We start from the raw sequence: 18,679 nt of genomic DNA, 5'->3' as shown, positions 1-18,679 counted from the left end.
CATATTAGCAAATACAATTGAAACATGAAAATGATAAAACTAATGATAGTTTGAAAGATGTTGTACATGAGACATATCTTCTTCCATTTGGGTAAAAATAACTAAAATTTCTATTGGGTAAAATTGTTTTCAATAGTTGGATTCTGCTAACACCTTTAACACATCTTCATGGTTTGCAACTCTGTTATTTCATATTCAATTAATTTTTCTGAATATTTAACATGACCTAACTGTCGAAAGAACAATCGTTTGACCACTCGTTATTCATGAATTCCATAAAGGGAAACCTCTAAAGGTGCAACTTGTTTGATGACATCCTTGAGTTTCTCAATGTTACATTCCGAATGAATCTCAAATCTTATTGAATTTGTTCCAGTGGAGGAGTAACTCGAAAACCCACCTTGGCGTGGTATGTTTCACTTCTCGTAATACAACATTGCATCATGTGTAGGAGTAATGGTGGATTGAAGTAGGTTGAGCATACCATTTGGTGTTCTATTGATGGTACATAATAATTCTATAGGACCAACATATGAGTATTGCTCATTGCACATTAACATTGTGTAAACATCATCATATTTTTTCAGTTGCAGAGATTGAAAAAATACTGATGACCTACATCTATGAATTGTTTTCGATAGTAGATTTTATCCATAAATTGATCATTGGTTAGCTGAAGGGTGTTGTGCATTCTACTCTTGAGTGTGTCAAAAGAACATTCATTAGGAACTCGCTTTGGTATTCTAGTAGGACTTTGAAAATAAACACTAGTTTTGGTTGTGAATGATTGATCCATTTGGAAAAATGAATGTTAACCTCGAGTTAGCAATAGTCTAACTACTTGTTTCTCCCAAGAATGTCATAATATTGAGATTGAATTTTGTTTGTGAAGGTATGTTGTGGGGAATTGTGTGGTTGTAATGAGGGTATTTCGTGTTATTTATAGTTGTTTGAACATTTACCTCGTTCATGTGTATTGGAATCTCATAAGGTTAGAATTGTGTATCTAATAGAAACTTGTCTGGAATCCAATGTTGATTGTGACATGTCATTGTTCTATATAGTGCATAGTGTATAGTGTATAGTGTTGTCAATTTCGACTATGACTTTACCCTGCTACTAGACGTCCATTATAACTTTTAGACTTAAAAATAGATTGCGAGTTGTCATTTTAAAGTCATAAAAGAAACGAGCAAAATCTCTAAAGCGATACTCTGCAAAATCATTGGGTGATACACTTAATCTTATTTTGTCCATCATTTGCTTAGCAAAGTTATTTTGTATTCAAGTTTAAGTATTTATTCACTCATTGAGTGTTATTGAATCTTTGTATTCATTCAAACTCTTGTTTGTGAAAGCCAAGAATGACTTAGTGTTAAACAATACTTGGGTGTTCTTAGATTCAACGGGAATCTAAAAGTGTGCCACAAGTGGCTAGAAGAATAATTGTATAGCCAGGAGTGACAAGACAAAATATTTGTTTTGTAATCAAAGTTTTGATTAGTGAAACCCTTTGCAGTTGCGTAAAGAAGAACTGGACGTAGCTATGTTGAGTGAACCAGTATAAACTAAGGGCTTCTACATCTTTCTTAAGTGGTTAGATTAAGTATTCTCTTCGCTTACTTTGTTACGATTTTCTCACCAAGTGTTTATCTGAAAAGCATTTTGAAAATATTGTTTTACATTTACTAGATGATTGTCATACCCTAATTTCGTCCGGGGATTATTACTTGATGACATGCAACCTTTGTGATGCAATCCTCCCTAGGAAGGGACCAATCACTAGAACCATGAGCAAGAGGCTCCAAGAAGATTGGGCTAGAGCTGCTGAAGAAGGCCCTAGGGTTCTCATGAACCTTAGGGTAGATTTCTGAACCCATGGGCCAAGGTTGGGTCCAATTATCTTTGTACATATTAGACTAGGATGTCATTATATTTGGTCCTTGTATATAGGGCTCCATATTGTAGGTAGGGTACCCTAGAAATATAGGATTTTTCAGCCCTTGTATTTTTGGGCACCTAGACTAGTTTTTGTATTAGGGGTAGTTTTGTAATTTCACATGCACTAAGTGGATATTTGATGTGTGTGGTTGGAAATAAATTTAATTGAATTGGTAGAAGCCCAATCCAATTAAATTTTAGAGGGGGAGGTGAGCATTTGCTTACTACACCCCATTGCCACATCATATAGTCACACTTTGTGCATGTCCTTCATGCTTTTCATGCCTCATGACACCTAAGCACACTTAGTGGAGAATCTTGGAATTGATCTTGGATTAGTGGGCTGAAACATAACTAAAATTCACTAATCATAATTAGTGAAATTTTGGCTCCAAAGTTTGGCTCCACAAATTCAATTTCAAATTCAAGTGAAATTTGAATTTCCCTCCAATTTTGTGTGACACTTAGGCTATAAATAGAGGTCATGTGTGTGTATTTTTTTCAACTTTGATCATTTGAATATTAAAATTCAGATCTCAAAGCTCATTTAGAGCACAAAATTTCGTGCTCTTCTCTCCCTCTCCCTTCATTCATCTCCTTCTTCCTCCAAGCTCTTATCCATGGCCTCCTATGGTGGTGAGCTTCTTCTAGACTCATCTTCTCCTTGAAGTGGCGTCTCCTCTCTCTATTCCTTTCTCCATTCCGCTGCCATTCATCTTTCAAGAAGCAAAGGAATCCATTGATGAAGAAGATCCTAGGCCTACAAGCTCCAATTGAGCTTGCATCATGTGGTATCAGAGCATCTTCATCTAGGTGATGTTCTTTTGCTTCCTCTATCTTTTTGTTCGGTGAATTCTCTTTAATTCCTTGTTCTTCATCTTATTCTCCATGTATATCCTCCATTGTCTTGTGGTTTGGTGCTGTTTAGAGTAGATTCAAAAAAAAATAAACCGATTAAATCTTAGATCTACACTTGTTCTTGCATTTCTATGGTTCAAAATTTGTAGATCTACTCTTGAATCTTGTTTTTGTGTTGATTTTAGGTTCTATCAATTTTCATTCATAATATTCTTGTTCTGAACCTTTAGATCTAAATTTTGTTCCAAAATATTGATTAGAAAAAAAAAACACAAAAATCTAAGTGTAAATCACTTAATCCATGTTGTCTTAGAGTCATGTTTAGTCATAGTAATTGTCACATTATGTTCTAAGTTTGTGTTGAATTTTATTTTGTTGATTGAATTCTAGATACATTTGTTCATGTATTCTTGTCATTCTTAGCCTATCTTTTGAATTTTGAGTCTAATTCATGCATGTTATTTAGTTCATAACATGTTCTAAATCAATTCCTAGAAGTAGTCTTGTTCTTGAACGTTTTTTTTTTTGCTTTCTAAGTTTCCTACATGATGCCTATGATGAAGTTGAGTTGTGGTGCTGAGTTGTGGCTGGATTTGTGAATCAAAATAAGTCTTAAGCTCTCTTTAATTGTGTTATTCAAGATAATTGAGCATAAGCAAACACAAATTGTAACTATCCAAGCCTTAAGCAACATAAACACTACTCTTGATTTCTAGGCTGAAATCGCTGGTGCTGGCAGCTTGAACATACGAACTTGTATAAATTACTGGGAATTGGTAACTACGTTTTTTGAGCTGAAACTTTTACTGAATTTTCTAGACATCTGGACCAAAATTATAAAAAAAGAATCAAGCGATTTGGATTAAAGAAAATAATAATAAAAATCTCACAAGTTGGCAGAAAAATCAGTGTCCAGGAAAAAAAAGAAAAGTGAAAGGAAAGTGTGCTTGTTGTTTTGGCTCAAAATTTGTTCTATAATTGGTGCATATTTTATACCAATCCTAGTTCTGAAATTTCAATTGAACATTATTGTGAAAACAAGTGCCAAAACTAGAGGTTTCTTGAGTCTTTTTTTTTAGAGTTTTTCTACTCTACTCTAGAGCCATTCTAGGTTTCTCTTTGAGTCCTAGCTTGCTTTTTGTGCTTTTCATTGCTTTAATTGTTGAATAATCCTTGGAAATTTGTCTTGTTAAAACTCTATTGGTTTAACTTTCATTTCATTTTTTTTTGTCTTTGGTTATTGCTTGTCTCTTTGTTTCCTTGCTTGTGAGTTGCCATATAGGGGATTGGAAAGGAGGATTGGTGCCATATCTTGAAGAATTTGAGTCAAGAAGCAAGGGGCCAACCACCTTAAGAGCTATTGGACTAAGAAGCACTCCAAATTGAGTGAAACACTAAAGAGAGAATAGCCACCACAATTGAGGACTTTTTTCTTTGTAATTTTGTAATTGGCAATTTGCTTTGCTTTCAAATTTTGTAACAAAAAGGCCTTTCATTGGAAGTAAGTTGGGAGCCTCCGCTAAGTCACCCTACTTCCATTTGTGTGTAATAATTTTAGGCAATTTCCCCTTAGGATAGTGAGTGTTTTGTTGGGAACCTTAAATGAGGTCATCCAAACACTCTTAGGATCCGCCTAGTTTGCATTTCTTGCACTTTAATTTCTTGCTTACTTTCTTAGCTTATTTCTTTTACCCTCCATTGTCAAACCACCTAGATAGCTTGCCTTTTACCAATTAGTTTTTACCTTATCTTTCACACCTCTTTTAGTGTTTATTTTGGCTAGTTTCAACCATAGTTTCTTTTACCTTTTGTTTTCAAACCCCCAACAAGAAAGAACCATAACTTAGGAACCAACATGAGTCTTCATTCTTCATCTAGTGTTAATGGTGAGGGTTCTACTCCTAAGGACCCCTTGTATAAGATATTAGATGAGTTGAGATCCCTTAAGTTGTGGAAAGAAAAACAAGAGAGAAAAGAAAAAGGTAAAAAAAGAGTGGAAGAAATAAGTCAAGATGAAAGAGAGAAAATAAGAGAGGAAGAAAGAAGAAAAATAATGAAAGAAATGAAAAGAGAAAAACATGCCTCCTATAGTAGTCATGACTCTTGCAAGAGTTTAAGTGAAGAACTTAGCGACTATTATAGAGGGCGTCATAGTTCACATACTAAACATCACTCCCAAAGAAGAGAAAAGGATAGAAGGCCTCAAGAGGTTAACATTAGCCTCCCATATTTCCACGGAAAAGATAATGTTGAGGCCTACTTAGATTGGGAAATGAAGGTTGAACAACTCTTTGCTTGCCATCATATTAGCGAAGAAAGAAAAGTTCCATTGGCTACCCTTAGCTTTCAAGGGTATGCCCTCTATTGGTGGACTTCCCTTGTTAAAGAACGAAGGATTCATGGGGATCCTCCAGTAGAGTATTGGAATGATCTTAAGAGTGCCCTTAGGAAGAGGCACATTCCCTCCTACTATGAAAGGGAGCTTATGGACAAGCTCCAAAGGCTTATACAAGGGAGTATGAGTGTTGAAGAATATAGACAACAAACGGAACTACTCCTTTTAAGAGCTGGACTTAGGGAGGAGGAAAGAACAAGCATAGCTAGGTTCCTTAGTGGGCTCAATATGGAAGTGAGGGACAAGGTTGAACTCCTTCCATATAGGGACCTAGATGAGCTAGTCCAACTTTGTATAAGAGTGGAGCAACAACTTAAAAGAAAGCCTTCTTCAAAATCTTATGGCTCAAACTCTTATCCAAGGAAGGACCAAGCCCATGGAATTTTAGGGGCTGCACCTTCAAAACCCAAGGAAGATAAGGGTAAGACCATAGAGAAATACACCCCTAAGACTAGTTCCCAAGAAAGGACTAGCAACATTAAATGCTTCAAATGTCTTGGGAGAGGTCACATTGCCTCTCAATGCCCCACAAAGAAAACCATGATCATGAGGGGTCAAGACATTTATAGTAGTCAAGAGGAGACTACTTCTTGCCCTTCCTCTAGTGGAAGTGAAGATGAAGTAAGGGGTGAAGAGTCTAGTGAGGAAGTCTACCCCCATGAAGAAGGTGACCTCTTAATGGTTAGAAGGCTCCTTGGAGGTCAATCTTGTGATCTATCTCAATCCCAAAGAGAGAACATCTTTCATACAAGATGCAAAATTTTAGATAAAACTTGTTCTCTCATTGTGGATAGTGGATCTTGTTGCAATTGTTGTAGCACAAGATTAGTTTCCAAGTTGAACCTCACTATCATTCCCCACCCAAAACCTTATAAACTTCAATGGCTCAATGAGCAAGGGGAAATGATAGTTAACCAACAAGTGAAGGTACCTTTCTCCATTGGGACATATAAGGATGAAGTTAATTGTGATATAGTTCCCATGGAGGCAGGACATATTCTTTTAGGAAGGCCGTGGCAATTTGATAGGAAGATCATTTATAATGGCCTAACTAATGAGATTACCCTCACCCATCTTGGCACTAAATTTGTGTTGCATCCTCAAACACCTTCACAGGTGGCCAAAGATCAACTAACTATGAAAGATAAGAGGGATGAGGAAGAAAAATTAGAAAAACAAAAGAAAAAGAAGGATAGTAAGGCCTTGTCTTCAAAGGCCAGGGGGAAGGAAAAAGAGGGAAAGGATTCCTCCAAGAAGATTGTTAAGAAGGAAAATCATTTTGCAACAAAAGGTGATATTAAAAGAGCACTCCTTCTTAAACAATCTTTCTACCTTCTCCTATCAAGGGAAACATCCCTTAGCACTGCCACAATTCCTACATTTGAGACCTTACCCCCAAAGGTCCAAGAACTCTTACATGAATTTGGTGATATATTTCCCAAAGAGATACCCCCTGGGCTACCTCCTTTAAGGGGAATAGAACACCAAATAGATTTAGTCCCAGGAGCAAGCCTTCCTAATAGGCCAGCCTATAGGACTAACCCTCAGGAGACTAAGGAGATAGAGTCTCAGGTTAAAGAATTGTTGGAGAAGGGCTGGGTCCAAGAGAGCCTAAGCCCATGTGCTGTGCCAGTGTTGTTGGTGCCAAAAAGGATGGTACGTGGAGAATGTGTACAGATTGCAGGGCCATCAACAACATCACTGTAAAGTATAGGCACCCCATTCCTAGACTTGATGATTTGCTTGATGAGTTGCATGGTGCCAATATCTTTTCAAAAATTGATCTTAAAAGTGGTTATCACCAAATCAGGATGAAAAAGGGTGATGAGTGGAAAACTGCTTTCAAGACCAAGTTTGGTTTGTATGAATGGCTAGTGATGCCTTTTGGGCTCACTAATGCACCAAGCACCTTTATGAGGCTTATGCATCATGTCTTAAGGGATTTCATAGGTAGATTTGTAGTTGTTTATTTTGATGATATTTTAGTGTATAGTAGGAGCTAGATGATCACTTAGGACATCTCAGACAAGTTCTTTCAGTCCTTAGGAAAAACACCCTCTATGCAAATATAGAGAAGTGTACCTTTTGTGTAGATAATATAGTTTTCTTAGGTTTTGTAGTTGGTAGAAATGGGGTCCAAGTGGACCCTGAGAAAATCAAGGCCATCCAAGAATGGCCCACCCCAAAAAGTGTGGGAGATATTAGGAGCTTCCATGGGTTAGCAAGCTTCTATAGAAGGTTCGTTCCTAATTTCTCTACAATTGCATCACCTCTCAATGAGCTGGTGAAGAAGAATGTGGCATTTACCTGGGGTGAAAAACAAGAGCAAGCCTTTGCTTTGCTCAAAGAAAAGCTTACTAAGGCACCTGTTCTAGCTCTTCCTGACTTTTCTAAAACTTTTGAGCTAGAATGTGATGCCTCTGGAGTGGGAGTTGGAGCTGTATTGTTACAAGGTGGGCACCCTATTGCTTATTTTAGTGAAAAACTTCATAGTGCCACCCTCAACTACCCCACCTATGATAAAGAGCTTTATGCCTTAATAAGAGCCCTCCAAACTTGGGAACATTACCTTGTTTCCAAGGAATTTGTCATTCATAGTGATCATCAATCACTTAAGTACATTAGAGGGCAAAGCAAGTTAAACAAGAGGCATGCAAAATGGGTAGAGTACCTAGAGCAATTTCCATATGTTATCAAATACAAAAAGGGAAAAACAAATGTGGTAGCTGATGCCCTCTCTAGGAGACACACATTGTTTTCTCCCTAGGAGCTCAAATTTTAGGATTTGATAATATTAGGGACTTGTATGCTTTAGATGAACATTTCTCTCCCATTTATGAGAGTTGTGGGAAAAAGGCCCAAGATGGATTCTATTTGGCTGAGGGGTATTTGTTCAAAGAGGGAAAGCTTTGCATACCCCAAGGATCCATTAGGAAATTACTTGTGAAAGAGAGCCATGAGGGTGGGCTCATGGGCCACTTTGGGATAGACAAGACCCTTGTCTTCTCAAAGAAAAGTTTTATTGGCCTCATATGAAGAAAGATGTCCATAAGCATTGCACTAGGTGTGTGGCTTGTTTACAAGCCAAGTCTAGGGTGATGCCTCATGGGCTATACACACCCTTACCCATCCCATCTGCACCTTGGGTAGACATTAGTATGGACTTTGTCCTTGGGCTTCCTAGAACCCAAAGAGGTGTAGACTCTATCTTTGTGGTGGTGGATAGGTTTAGCAAGATGGCACACTTTATACCATGCCACAAGGTGGATGATGCTTCCCACATCTCAAAACTCTTTTTCAAGGAAGTTGTGAGACTCCATGGTTTGCCTAGGACCATTGTGTCAGATAGAGATGCTAAGTTCCTTAGCCACTTTTGGAAAACCTTATGGGCTAAGTTAGGAACTAAACTTCTTTTCTCTACCACTTGTCATCCACAAACTGATGGGCAAACAGAGGTAGTGAATAGGTCTTTATCCACCCTTTTAAGGGCTCTTCTGAAAGGCAACCATAAGTCTTGGGATGAGTATCTTCCTCATGTAGAATTTGCCTACAACAGGGGGGTTCATAGAACCACCAAGCAGTCCCCTTTTGAGGTTGTCTATGGGTTCAATCCCCTAACACCGTTAGACCTCATTCCCCTCCCACTGGACACTTCTTTTATACATAAAGAAGGGGAATCTAGGTCAGAATTTGTAAAGAAGATGCATGAGAGGGTTAAGAACCAAATAGAGAACCAAACAAAGGTGTATTCAACTAAAGGCAATAGAGGAAGAAAAGAGCTAGTTCTTAATGAGGGTGACTGGGTTTGGCTCCATCTTAGGAAGGATAGATTCCCTACTAAAAGGAAATCCAAGCTTAGCCCTAGAGGGGATGGACCTTTTCAGGTTTTGGAGAGGATCAATAACAATGCCTATAGGTTGGACCTCCCAGAAGAGTATGGAGTCAGCACCACTTTTAACATTTCTGATTTAACTCCTTTTGCAGGTGGAGCTGATATTGAGGAGGAGGAACTAACAGATTTGAGGTCAAATCCTCTTCAAGGGGAAGGGGATGATGCAATCCTCCCTAGGAAGGGACCAATCACTAGAACCATGAGCAAGAGGCTCCAAGAAGATTGGGCTAGAGCTGCTGAAGAAGGCCCTAGGGTTCTCATGAACCTTAGGGTAGATTTCTGAGCCCATGGGCCAAGGTTGGGTCCAATTATCTTTGTACATATTAGACTAGGATGTCATTATATTTGGTCCTTGTATATAGGGCTCCATATTGTAGGTAGGGTACCCTAGAAATATAGGATTTTTCAGCCCTTGTATTTTTGGGCACCTAGACTAGTTTTTGTATTAGGGGTAGTTTTGTAATTTCACATGCACTAAGTGGATATTTGATGTGTGTGGCTGGAAATAAATTTAATTGAATTGGTAGAAGCCCAATCCAATTAAATTTTAGAGGGGGAGGTGAGCATTTGCTTACTACACCCCATTGCCACATCATATAGTCACACTTTGTGCATGTCCTTCATGCTTTTCATGCCTCATGACACCTAAGCACACTTAGTGGAGAATCTTGGAATTGATCTTGGATTAGTGGGCTGAACCATAACTAAAATTCACTAATCATAATTAGTGAAATTTTGGCTCCAAAGTTTGGCTCCACAAATTCAATTTCAAATTCAAGTGAAATTTGAATTTCCCTCCAATTTTGTGTGACACTTAGGCTATAAATAGAGGTCATGTGTGTGTATTTTTTTGAACTTTGATCATTTGAATATTAACTTCAGATTTCAGAGCTCCTTTTGAGCACAAAATTTCGTGCTCTTCTCTCTCTCTCCCTTCATTCATCTCCTTCTTCCTCCAAGCTCTTATCCATGGCCTCCTATGGTGGTGAGCTTCTTCTAGACTCATCTTCTCCTTGAAGTGGCGTCTCCTCTCTCTCTTCCTTCTCCATTCCGCTGCCATTTATCTTCCAAGAAGCAAAGGAATTCATTGATGAAGAAGATCCTAGGCCTACAAGCTCCAATGGAGCTTGCATCATTAAGGCATGGTGAAATAATTATTTAATAAAAAAGTGGCATTTGAAATGTTACTTCAAGTTATATGATTTAAATTTGTGTTATATTATTCATACACTATTTTTTCACAGTATACTATAATACTATTGTTTTCTCTATATATTTATCTTATTAACCATCTTATCCTATGTTTTTCTCTTTTTTTTGGCCTTCCTCTTTTTGATTTTCCCATTTCATGCATTTGGGGCAGGGGGACGGGGTTTCAAATGATCGTTTCCTATTTACCTGGAGAAGCAGGAATATGACTAAACGGTCTGGATATTAAGAACTAAGAATGTTTATTATTACTTGAACTTTTCTTTGGCAAAGTAATAATAGTTTATGACAAAATAACTGTGGAATTAATCCTTTAAATCTAAAGAATGGGTTTCCCATCTTAGGTTGTGTTTGTTTTCGCATTCAATCACTTAGTACATATTTGGATTTCAGTTCAAAATGCAATGTATAAATCTGAAGTAATTCCAATGATCCACAAATTTAGTTTTGCAAAAGGGTCTAGATGTTTTTGTAAACTTCATTTTGTTCCAAATGTCCATTTGGAATTGAAAAACAAACATGCACTTTAAGCGCTCAAGTTTCCTCTCACAAAAATTACGTTTGACGTGCTTTGGAATGTGTAACTTGTGTAAAACGAATACACACTTAGTTATTCTTCTAAAATAAGGCAAACAATAATCACAATTGATTACTGACTCGGCTAATGAAGAGTGCTTTTCTGATTTCTCCCTCTCATCATCATGTTCATCGGAATAATCTGACATTTGTATTTTCTTGCTTCAGTTTCCATGTATTAGTCAACTATTTTTTAACTTCGAGAGAAATTTTTAATGCTTGCTCGCAATTTATTGTTACGATAATTATAACTTTAAAATTTGTTAGTAATGAATATTTTTTTTATTTGTGAAAACTAAAGACAGAATCAGGATTTATAATAACTCGTTAATCTTGTTCACCAAGTTAGATTCCTAGAGATTAGTAATTAATATCAAGAGTACGATGGAAAAGCAACATTAACAACACAATATTAGCCAGCGGAAAAGGTTAGTAATTAATCCCTGTCCTAAGTTGTGGATATATTCATGGCCTTTTGCACTGGCAGAGGGAGAAAAAGGACTAACGGGGATGTTATAATTTTCACCACCTTTGTGTAATACAAGTGATGTTGCTGAAGATGTATATCGAAAAAAAAAAGATGTTGCTAAAGAAAAATAAAACTCAATATCCTCTTGCATCTCCCTCTTTCTCTTTTGAAGTAATATATATAATATAATCATCAACTAGAAATTAAAGCACTAAGTGTGCGAATATTTTTTTTTTCTCTTCAAGGAAACAAGTTCAACAGTAATTGGAGTTGTTATCCTTTTATTTTATAAAATTTTCAATTTTGGTCATTTTATTTAAAATTAGAGACATTTAATCTTCATATTTTTTTAATATCTTGTAATTTTAGTTTTCATATTTTAAAATAGAAACATTTAGTCATTCAATTTTGAAAAATATGTAATTTTGGTTCTTCCATCAAATTCAAAAAGCATTAATGAGTAAAATATTGATATAATGTGATCCAAATTAAGAGAACATAATAAGAGATTATTTGTTTAATCTAAATCATAGTTAATGTTAATATTCTCTTAACAACTAGCACTTTCAGTCTCACCAAAGGATCAAAATATCAAATTTTATAAAAGTAGGGAATTAAAGGTCTTTCTTTATCTTAGAATAGAATGACCAAAATTGTGAATTTTAAAAAATATGAAATCTAAATATCTCTGTTTTAAAATAAGGGACCAAAATTATGAATTTTAAAAACTAAAAGAACCAAAATTACATTTAAGTCTAATAAATAAATACAAAAATTTGCTTCCTCTAAAGAAGATACATTTCCGTACCAAAAAAAAGATGCATTTACAATTAGTCTTCAATTACAAAATGTACAATTAATTTGTTACTACTCCATTCTTTTTTAATTATCAAATTTTTGAAAAAAAAATTGTTCCTATTGTTGAACAAGTGACTTCAATAACTTAAGAGGAGGTGAATTGAATTTCAAAATTTTTCATTAACAAACTTTTAATCCCTTTTTAAAATGATAGACTCAGAATGCAGAAAAAGAAGCAACAATCAATTTAATCGATGTTCTTTAAACGTGCAAGACAAACTTGATTACAATAACATAAATGAGATAAGGGAAGAGAGAAATACAAACTCAATTTATACTGATTTTGTCACTTCTCGTGCATACGTCCAGTCCTCAAGAAACTCACTTGAGATTTTTTGTTATCTCTGTAAATCCTTTACAGACTTTGAACACACCTTGGGATCCCTCACCCTTGTGTTCAAAGATTCTCCAAGAGACAACCCGTCTCTTGATTACAATTCTCACAATCCAAGAGACAATCAGTCTCTTGATTACAATTGATTTTCTGAGATGAACAGAAAGATTTCTCTCCTTTAGAGTAGATGATATAAATTGAAGTTTCCAAAGGAATTTCTCTCTTTTAGAGATGATAATACAATTTGAAGTTCCTGGATGAATTCTTAATAGATTTGCAAATGTTTGCCCAAGAGTTGTTGAGAGAGCATTTGACAATTAAGTTCTCTTACAATATCTCTCTTGCTTTTCAAAGTCAGACACACATATATATAGGTCCATCATGTCTTTTCAAAATGATTTGAAGATATGTGTCTTTTTAAAAAAAAAATCTGAAATTTTTCACTGGTAATCGATTACAGGTTTCTAGTAATCGATTATATAGTTATATTTTAAAGGGTCATGACTTTTCAAATTGAATTTCAGGTGTTTCGTTGCTGGTAATTGATTACACATCAATGCTAATCGATTACAACTTTTAAATTCAAATTTCAAAATCCTTCTAAAAGTTGATTTTCAAATTGTCTTCTGATAATCGATTACATTGTCTGGTAATCGATTACCAGAGCCTTGGATGTTGGAAACAATGTGTTTTGAGGCAAAAGCTTGATCAACCAATGAGATTGTTTGAGGCCTTATCTTTTTATTAATCTTGTTTGTTTAATCTTGAATTAATCTTGAAGCAATGCTTAACCTTTGAATGTTTGTTGAAGCCACCTTGTATTAATCTTAAAACAATGTTTAACCTTTGAATGTTTATTGAAACAACTTTGTTTGATTCTACTTTTATATCATCAAAACCATGTATTTATACATTCACACCTATTTATCAAGATCACATTTATTACTCTTTTATCCATTATATAATTATTTATCTCTCAATCTTTAATTAATTTACACTTGCATTTCTTATAAAGTGCAAAAAGGAAATAAAATAGGAAATCCAACAAATATTTTATTGTAATAAAAAAATTATTATATTTCTTAATTTCTACAAAATAACCTTAAAAAGCAGATAAAAAGAAATGGAGAAAATATGTTTATATATATTTTTATTACAATCTCAACCATTAATTTTCTAGTCTGTAAAGCACTACCTTTTTTTAAAGAAAATCAACCCTTAACATAATTACCTTTCATTTGAAATATTATTATTATATATCTATTTGATTTTGAAATGCTAATAAAATGTGCTAAAATTAAAAGGTTATGCATATTTAGTTATAAATAACCAGATGAATATCTTTACGAAGAATAAGTTAATGCATATTTAAGGTGGTTAAATAATATGTTAATGAAAAAAAAGTAAAATAAATAATTTATATTTTTTGCAAAATAAAATTTTCGTGTTTTCTACTCTAAGATCACATTTTAAAAAAGGACAAGTTCAAGAAAACAAAAAGATATTAATAAATATTAATGAAAAGGTAGGAAAATGAAATTGTTTTTATTATTGATAAAAGGAAGATTAAGAACATTTGTGATTCTATTGGCTACTTAATTAGAAAAGATTGGTGGATGATTTAAATGGCTGCAATAGTACAAATACAGATGTGCAAATCATTCTGTCTAGGTGTAGGAAAATATTACACATTGCCCCAAATTCATTGATAAGTTTTGCAAGGAGACAAGCCAACAATGTTACTCACAAGTTAGCTAGAGCATCTATGTCTTTGATCATATTCCAAATTGTATTCAATATGTTATTTTGAATGAAATGAAATAGATCTTTTTGTCAAAAAAGATTGGAAAAGATTTTTAAGGAATAGTGTACCAAATTTAAAGAGGAAGAGAGGTTTGAAATTAGTTAAATAATAAATAAATACAATAATAAATACATAAAAAAAATGCATGATTTGAGTGAGTTGAGTGAAAGTAAGAAAGGGACAAATCAGTGAAACCGGTTACGCGACAAGGTTGATGCCAACTTATGTTTCGTATGCTATACAGCTCACGGTTCAAAAATAATATATTAAAATACACTATCTCAATTCAATTCTATAAAACATAGCCAAGTCTGTTTGAACCACAATCATTGTTTAAAGGTCCAAAAATTTATTGCTCAAAAGTCAAAACGATTTATCCCACTGTTACTCTTTCTACTTTTGATCTCAAGCAGCACATCCTAGAATCATGGATGCTACACCATTAGATCGCCAAATACAAAAAGATCCAACCTTCTCATCTTCTTGTAGCTATCTTCTCTGCATTTTGAATCTGGAGACTGGTTTTGAAGATTGAGAACCAGAATCCTGTGAAGGTCAAATTCATGATTAACAGAGATTTATTAAATCAATGATGAAACTGCAAAGTATCATGTATAAAAACCATGTTTATAAAATCTTATTTATGGAATACTACCCATATAAATCAGTAAATAAAATCTACCTGTGAAGAAGCTGAACTTTGTTGTCTTGTAGTTGGTTTTATATTCTCAGCATGCTCTATAATAGAGCCTGTAAAAGCCTGCAGAAAATATTTATTAGACAAAATTATCTGTTGCTGCTTGTTGCAGGGCATCAAGACTAATGAGTGTCAAATTTATGAAGTGTGAACACACCTTGCGACTGTCAAATGATGGTTGTGAAGTTTGGTGTCGAACCTGAAAAGCAAATAATTGTGCAGGTCAAGGACCAATTCTTCTGAAATTAAATGCTGTAAGGGGAAAGCACCCCAATAGGTTTCTGTCAAGTTCTTTGAAACATTATAAATTACTGTTCAAGAGTAATGATCAAAGCACTAATTCCTCCTTTTTGTTTCTTACTAAATTTCTAACATCAAATTATCAGTTATTGTTAATTCCTAACTCTAGCTTTCTCATTTAAAGCTTTTAACTTGACACACAAGTATCCTCCAATTAGATTGCAGTCTTGAGTCCTTGAGAGCAGTGTTATGCTATGGTTACAAACAAAAGTTAATACAACTCAAGTGTTGCCGATTTGTAACCTTGACAAATGGTGATACTGTTGATAACGTAGTGGAGCAGGCTCATAAGAAAGCAGGGAATTTTGGGATACCATGAGCCACTCTAGTATGTATTATTTAAGAGAAAAGAGAAGAATGAAACCTCAATACAGTTAGATAAATACAGAAAAATAATAAAGCTGCATGTTGCTTCCAAATAAAAAATAGACATTAATCTGTTGTCTCAAAACAAAGCAAGGCAGCATTTCCATTTGGTTCCAAGGCAGTATAAAACCACTTCGCAACAAGTAGAGAATTATGAGGGAAACTTCATCACAAGAACAGCATACCTCAGTTTTTGATGCCGTAGTTGCTTGAACTGACCTTTCTTTAGAACGAGCAGGAATCTTTTCACTAGGATCAATGTATTCTACAAAATTTTCCCTCTCTGATAGTTCATACCCAATGGAAAAATTAATTTTAGAATGGATACAAAACAGTCATAACTACAAACGAGCAGACACAAAGAAATGAAATGTAAGTTGTTGAGGACTAACCTTTGACCCTAGATTCTACTGCCAGGCTAGCAAACTGCATTTTGAAAATTAGAATGCAAAAGCATGAATGTTTAGCTACTTAGTTACATAGCATACTAAACAACTTTAATGCTGAACTATGATAAAGGAAGATATCTTACATTCAACTGATCAGTTATATCTTCTTTACGATTCTGTTTTTTTGGAAGATCAGCTGTTATAATTTTATTATTAATCTGGTCCAGTAGTTCACTTTGATGAACATCCTGTTTGAGCAGTCATAGAAAATGAGTTATGAGACGATCACAGTCCATTGTGCTCATAGCCTCTAAACCAGATTTCAACAAAATAATCAAAGATATTACTTTTGAATTTTGGAGTTTGTTATCAATATGTTCCTGATATGATATATCATGGAAATCCCCAGTACTTTCATCATTTTGATCACTGTGATTGCCACTTTCTGCAGCAAGCTCTTCTTTTTCAAGTTCATCCATTATAGCCAGCATACGAGCATATTCCCCATCATCAGCTGTAGCATTTCCCAAATTAGGAGCCTCTTGCTGCGGATGACCTGAAAAAGGATATTAACATATCATCATTCAATATTTCGAAATTGCAAGCATATTTTACAAGTACGATGATCATTGGTTGGTGCATAGTTCTACTAACATATCAAATAAAGTTTGAACAAAAGAGACAATCTAATAAACACATACACAGCAGGAACTGTCAAGCTCAGAGAAAGTGTAAGCAAAACTGTGTGCTCTAGTGTAGAATTCTCATGCAAATATTGTTTTAATGCCAAGCCAATATTTTTCCTAGAAATTAGCTAAAAATACCATGCATATATCTAGCCTATTAAAGAGAAAATTACAGATTTACAAAGACATGGACCCTTTACTTTAGACATCAGCTGCTATGCATGAATTTGCTTGTTTTTAAAGGACAAGAAAATCTTCCAATTAATTCAATTGAAGAAGGCAGCTATACTGGTCTCCAACACACAACACTGGGAACAATGACAGAAAAGAAACAGGGATATGTATTTAACGTCTGCCTTTGTTTTTTCATGTTTTTCATCACACAATCATTGGACGCTGCTTTGACATCAGCAGACACAGATAACTATTATGCAACAAATTTTGGACTTTAAGATTTTCATTTTATGATTATAGTAAATTAATTACGGTTTTCTATTAAATGTGTCATGTGTCTAGCATCCTAGATGTGTCGAGTCCCATATCCTATTATTTTTAAAATGTGCCATGTCCCATATTTTGTATGCGCTCTTCTACTTAGAAAAAAGCAAAAGATTATTCCGACACTACTATACTAAACATAGTTATAAACAGTTGTCTATTCACATAAAAAACATAGTTATAAACAGTTGTTATTCACATACATAACTGATTTGAAATATAAAAAATTACTTGAATAAACATATTGTTTGAAACTATAAGTAGCATCTGAAAGCTGACAGCTTGGAGAGAAGTGTAAAGAAGAGGGGAAAAAAAGTTGTAAGTAGCATTGTAATTTGTGTATCATATAATAAAAAAAAAATTAGTGCTTAAAATGAAAGATAAAAAAATTTCAAATCTTCCACACAAATCCAAACAAAATATCTGCAAGCCCATCAAAATAATTAAATCATACATGCTAATGCCAACAAACGATAGTAGATGTACAAATCAAAGTAAAGCTGAAATTTTATTTTTATTTGCTTGCCATAGTATACAATTACTGTTGTTTGAATAATCTTAATAAATTCAAAAATCTTAGACAAAAGACTAGAACTTATTTAGACTTTCCACCCTTCTCTCTGCCAGTTTCCATTTATTTATAATGAATGTCAACTATCATCTTGTATCAACCTTAAATCTAGGAAGAAAAAAAATACAAGGCTAGAACATGCCTGATTTAAATTCCCCTTCGTTAGAGTCTTTCTCCAGATAATCTTCCCTTATCTCCACAAGACCCTCCTGTTCCAAATTTAGCCACCACAGCAATTAATTTTTATAAAGTTCAAAAATGTTAATATCAAGTGCTAACAAAAGCATACAAAGACAAAAAACAGAATATCATAAAGAAATGTAGCATAGTGTGTGAATCAAAGGAAGCAATTAACATTAAGCTTGAACTTTGGTGACAAACTTTGGAAACACCAGGGTTTTCGCTTAAGTATGAGTAAGTCAAAGTATATGCATTGCAATTTAGCAAGAGACAAGAGGAATATGATTCGAGAGTAAAAATGGGAGATGTCATACCACAAGTCTTTGAGTTTAAATATCTGGAATAATCATACATAATGATGGAAAAATTAACCAAGGGTGTTACTATACAAGCAAGATGGCTAAAATGGAGAAAGGCATCAGGGGTTATTTGTGATCGCAAAGTACCTCCCAAACTCAAAGTTTTATCACATGGCTATACTTCCAACTATCTATATCGCATAGTAGTCAATAGTGGATAGTGGCATGGAGGACCGCCCTCAAAAATGTTATAGCTGAATAGCAGTAGCAGGATAACCCTTATTTTGATCCCTAAGTAGATTTATATTACATGATGTATATAATATATAATTATATATGCTGAAAAATAAAAAACAC

The 18,679-nt window shown here is 34.5% G+C and overlaps 1 protein-coding gene across 1 annotated transcript; it reads right to left on the bottom strand.

Annotated features, from left to right (window-relative positions):
- Positions 1-14,521: 14,521 nt before the first annotated feature.
- On the bottom strand, positions 14,522-18,109 carry LOC114404608. The gene is made up of 8 exons (XM_028367496.1): positions 17,986-18,109; positions 16,436-16,644; positions 16,232-16,336; positions 16,092-16,125; positions 15,885-15,982; positions 15,191-15,232; positions 15,019-15,096; positions 14,522-14,882 (listed from the first exon to the last, which is right to left on the bottom strand). The coding sequence occupies exons 2-8, from the start codon at positions 16,577-16,579 to the stop codon at positions 14,826-14,828; spliced, it is 558 nt and encodes a 185-aa protein (XP_028223297.1). The 5' UTR covers positions 16,580-16,644; positions 17,986-18,109; the 3' UTR covers positions 14,522-14,825.
- Positions 18,110-18,679: the final 570 nt, after the last annotated feature.

Source organism: Glycine soja, unplaced genomic scaffold (assembly GCF_004193775.1).
Source record: "Glycine soja cultivar W05 unplaced genomic scaffold, ASM419377v2 tig00104752_1_pilon, whole genome shotgun sequence".
Taxonomy (NCBI): domain Eukaryota; kingdom Viridiplantae; phylum Streptophyta; class Magnoliopsida; order Fabales; family Fabaceae; genus Glycine; species Glycine soja.
Note: the sequence above shows the minus strand (reverse complement) of the source record. Positions and strands in the feature narration are given on the sequence as shown.

Excerpts from the sequence above, each read along its gene's own strand:
- LOC114404608 (XM_028367496.1), bottom strand. The coding sequence starts at position 16,579 with ATGCTGGCTATAATGGATGAACTTGAAAAAGAAGAGCTTGCTGCAGAA. Across the intron at positions 15,983-16,091 it reads AGTAGAATCTAGGGTCAAAG|AGAGGGAAAATTTTGTAGAA; the intron begins GTTAGTCCTCAA and ends ATGAACTATCAG. Across the intron at positions 15,233-15,884 it reads CTACGGCATCAAAAACTGAG|GTTCGACACCAAACTTCACA; the intron begins GTATGCTGTTCT and ends TTTGCTTTTCAG.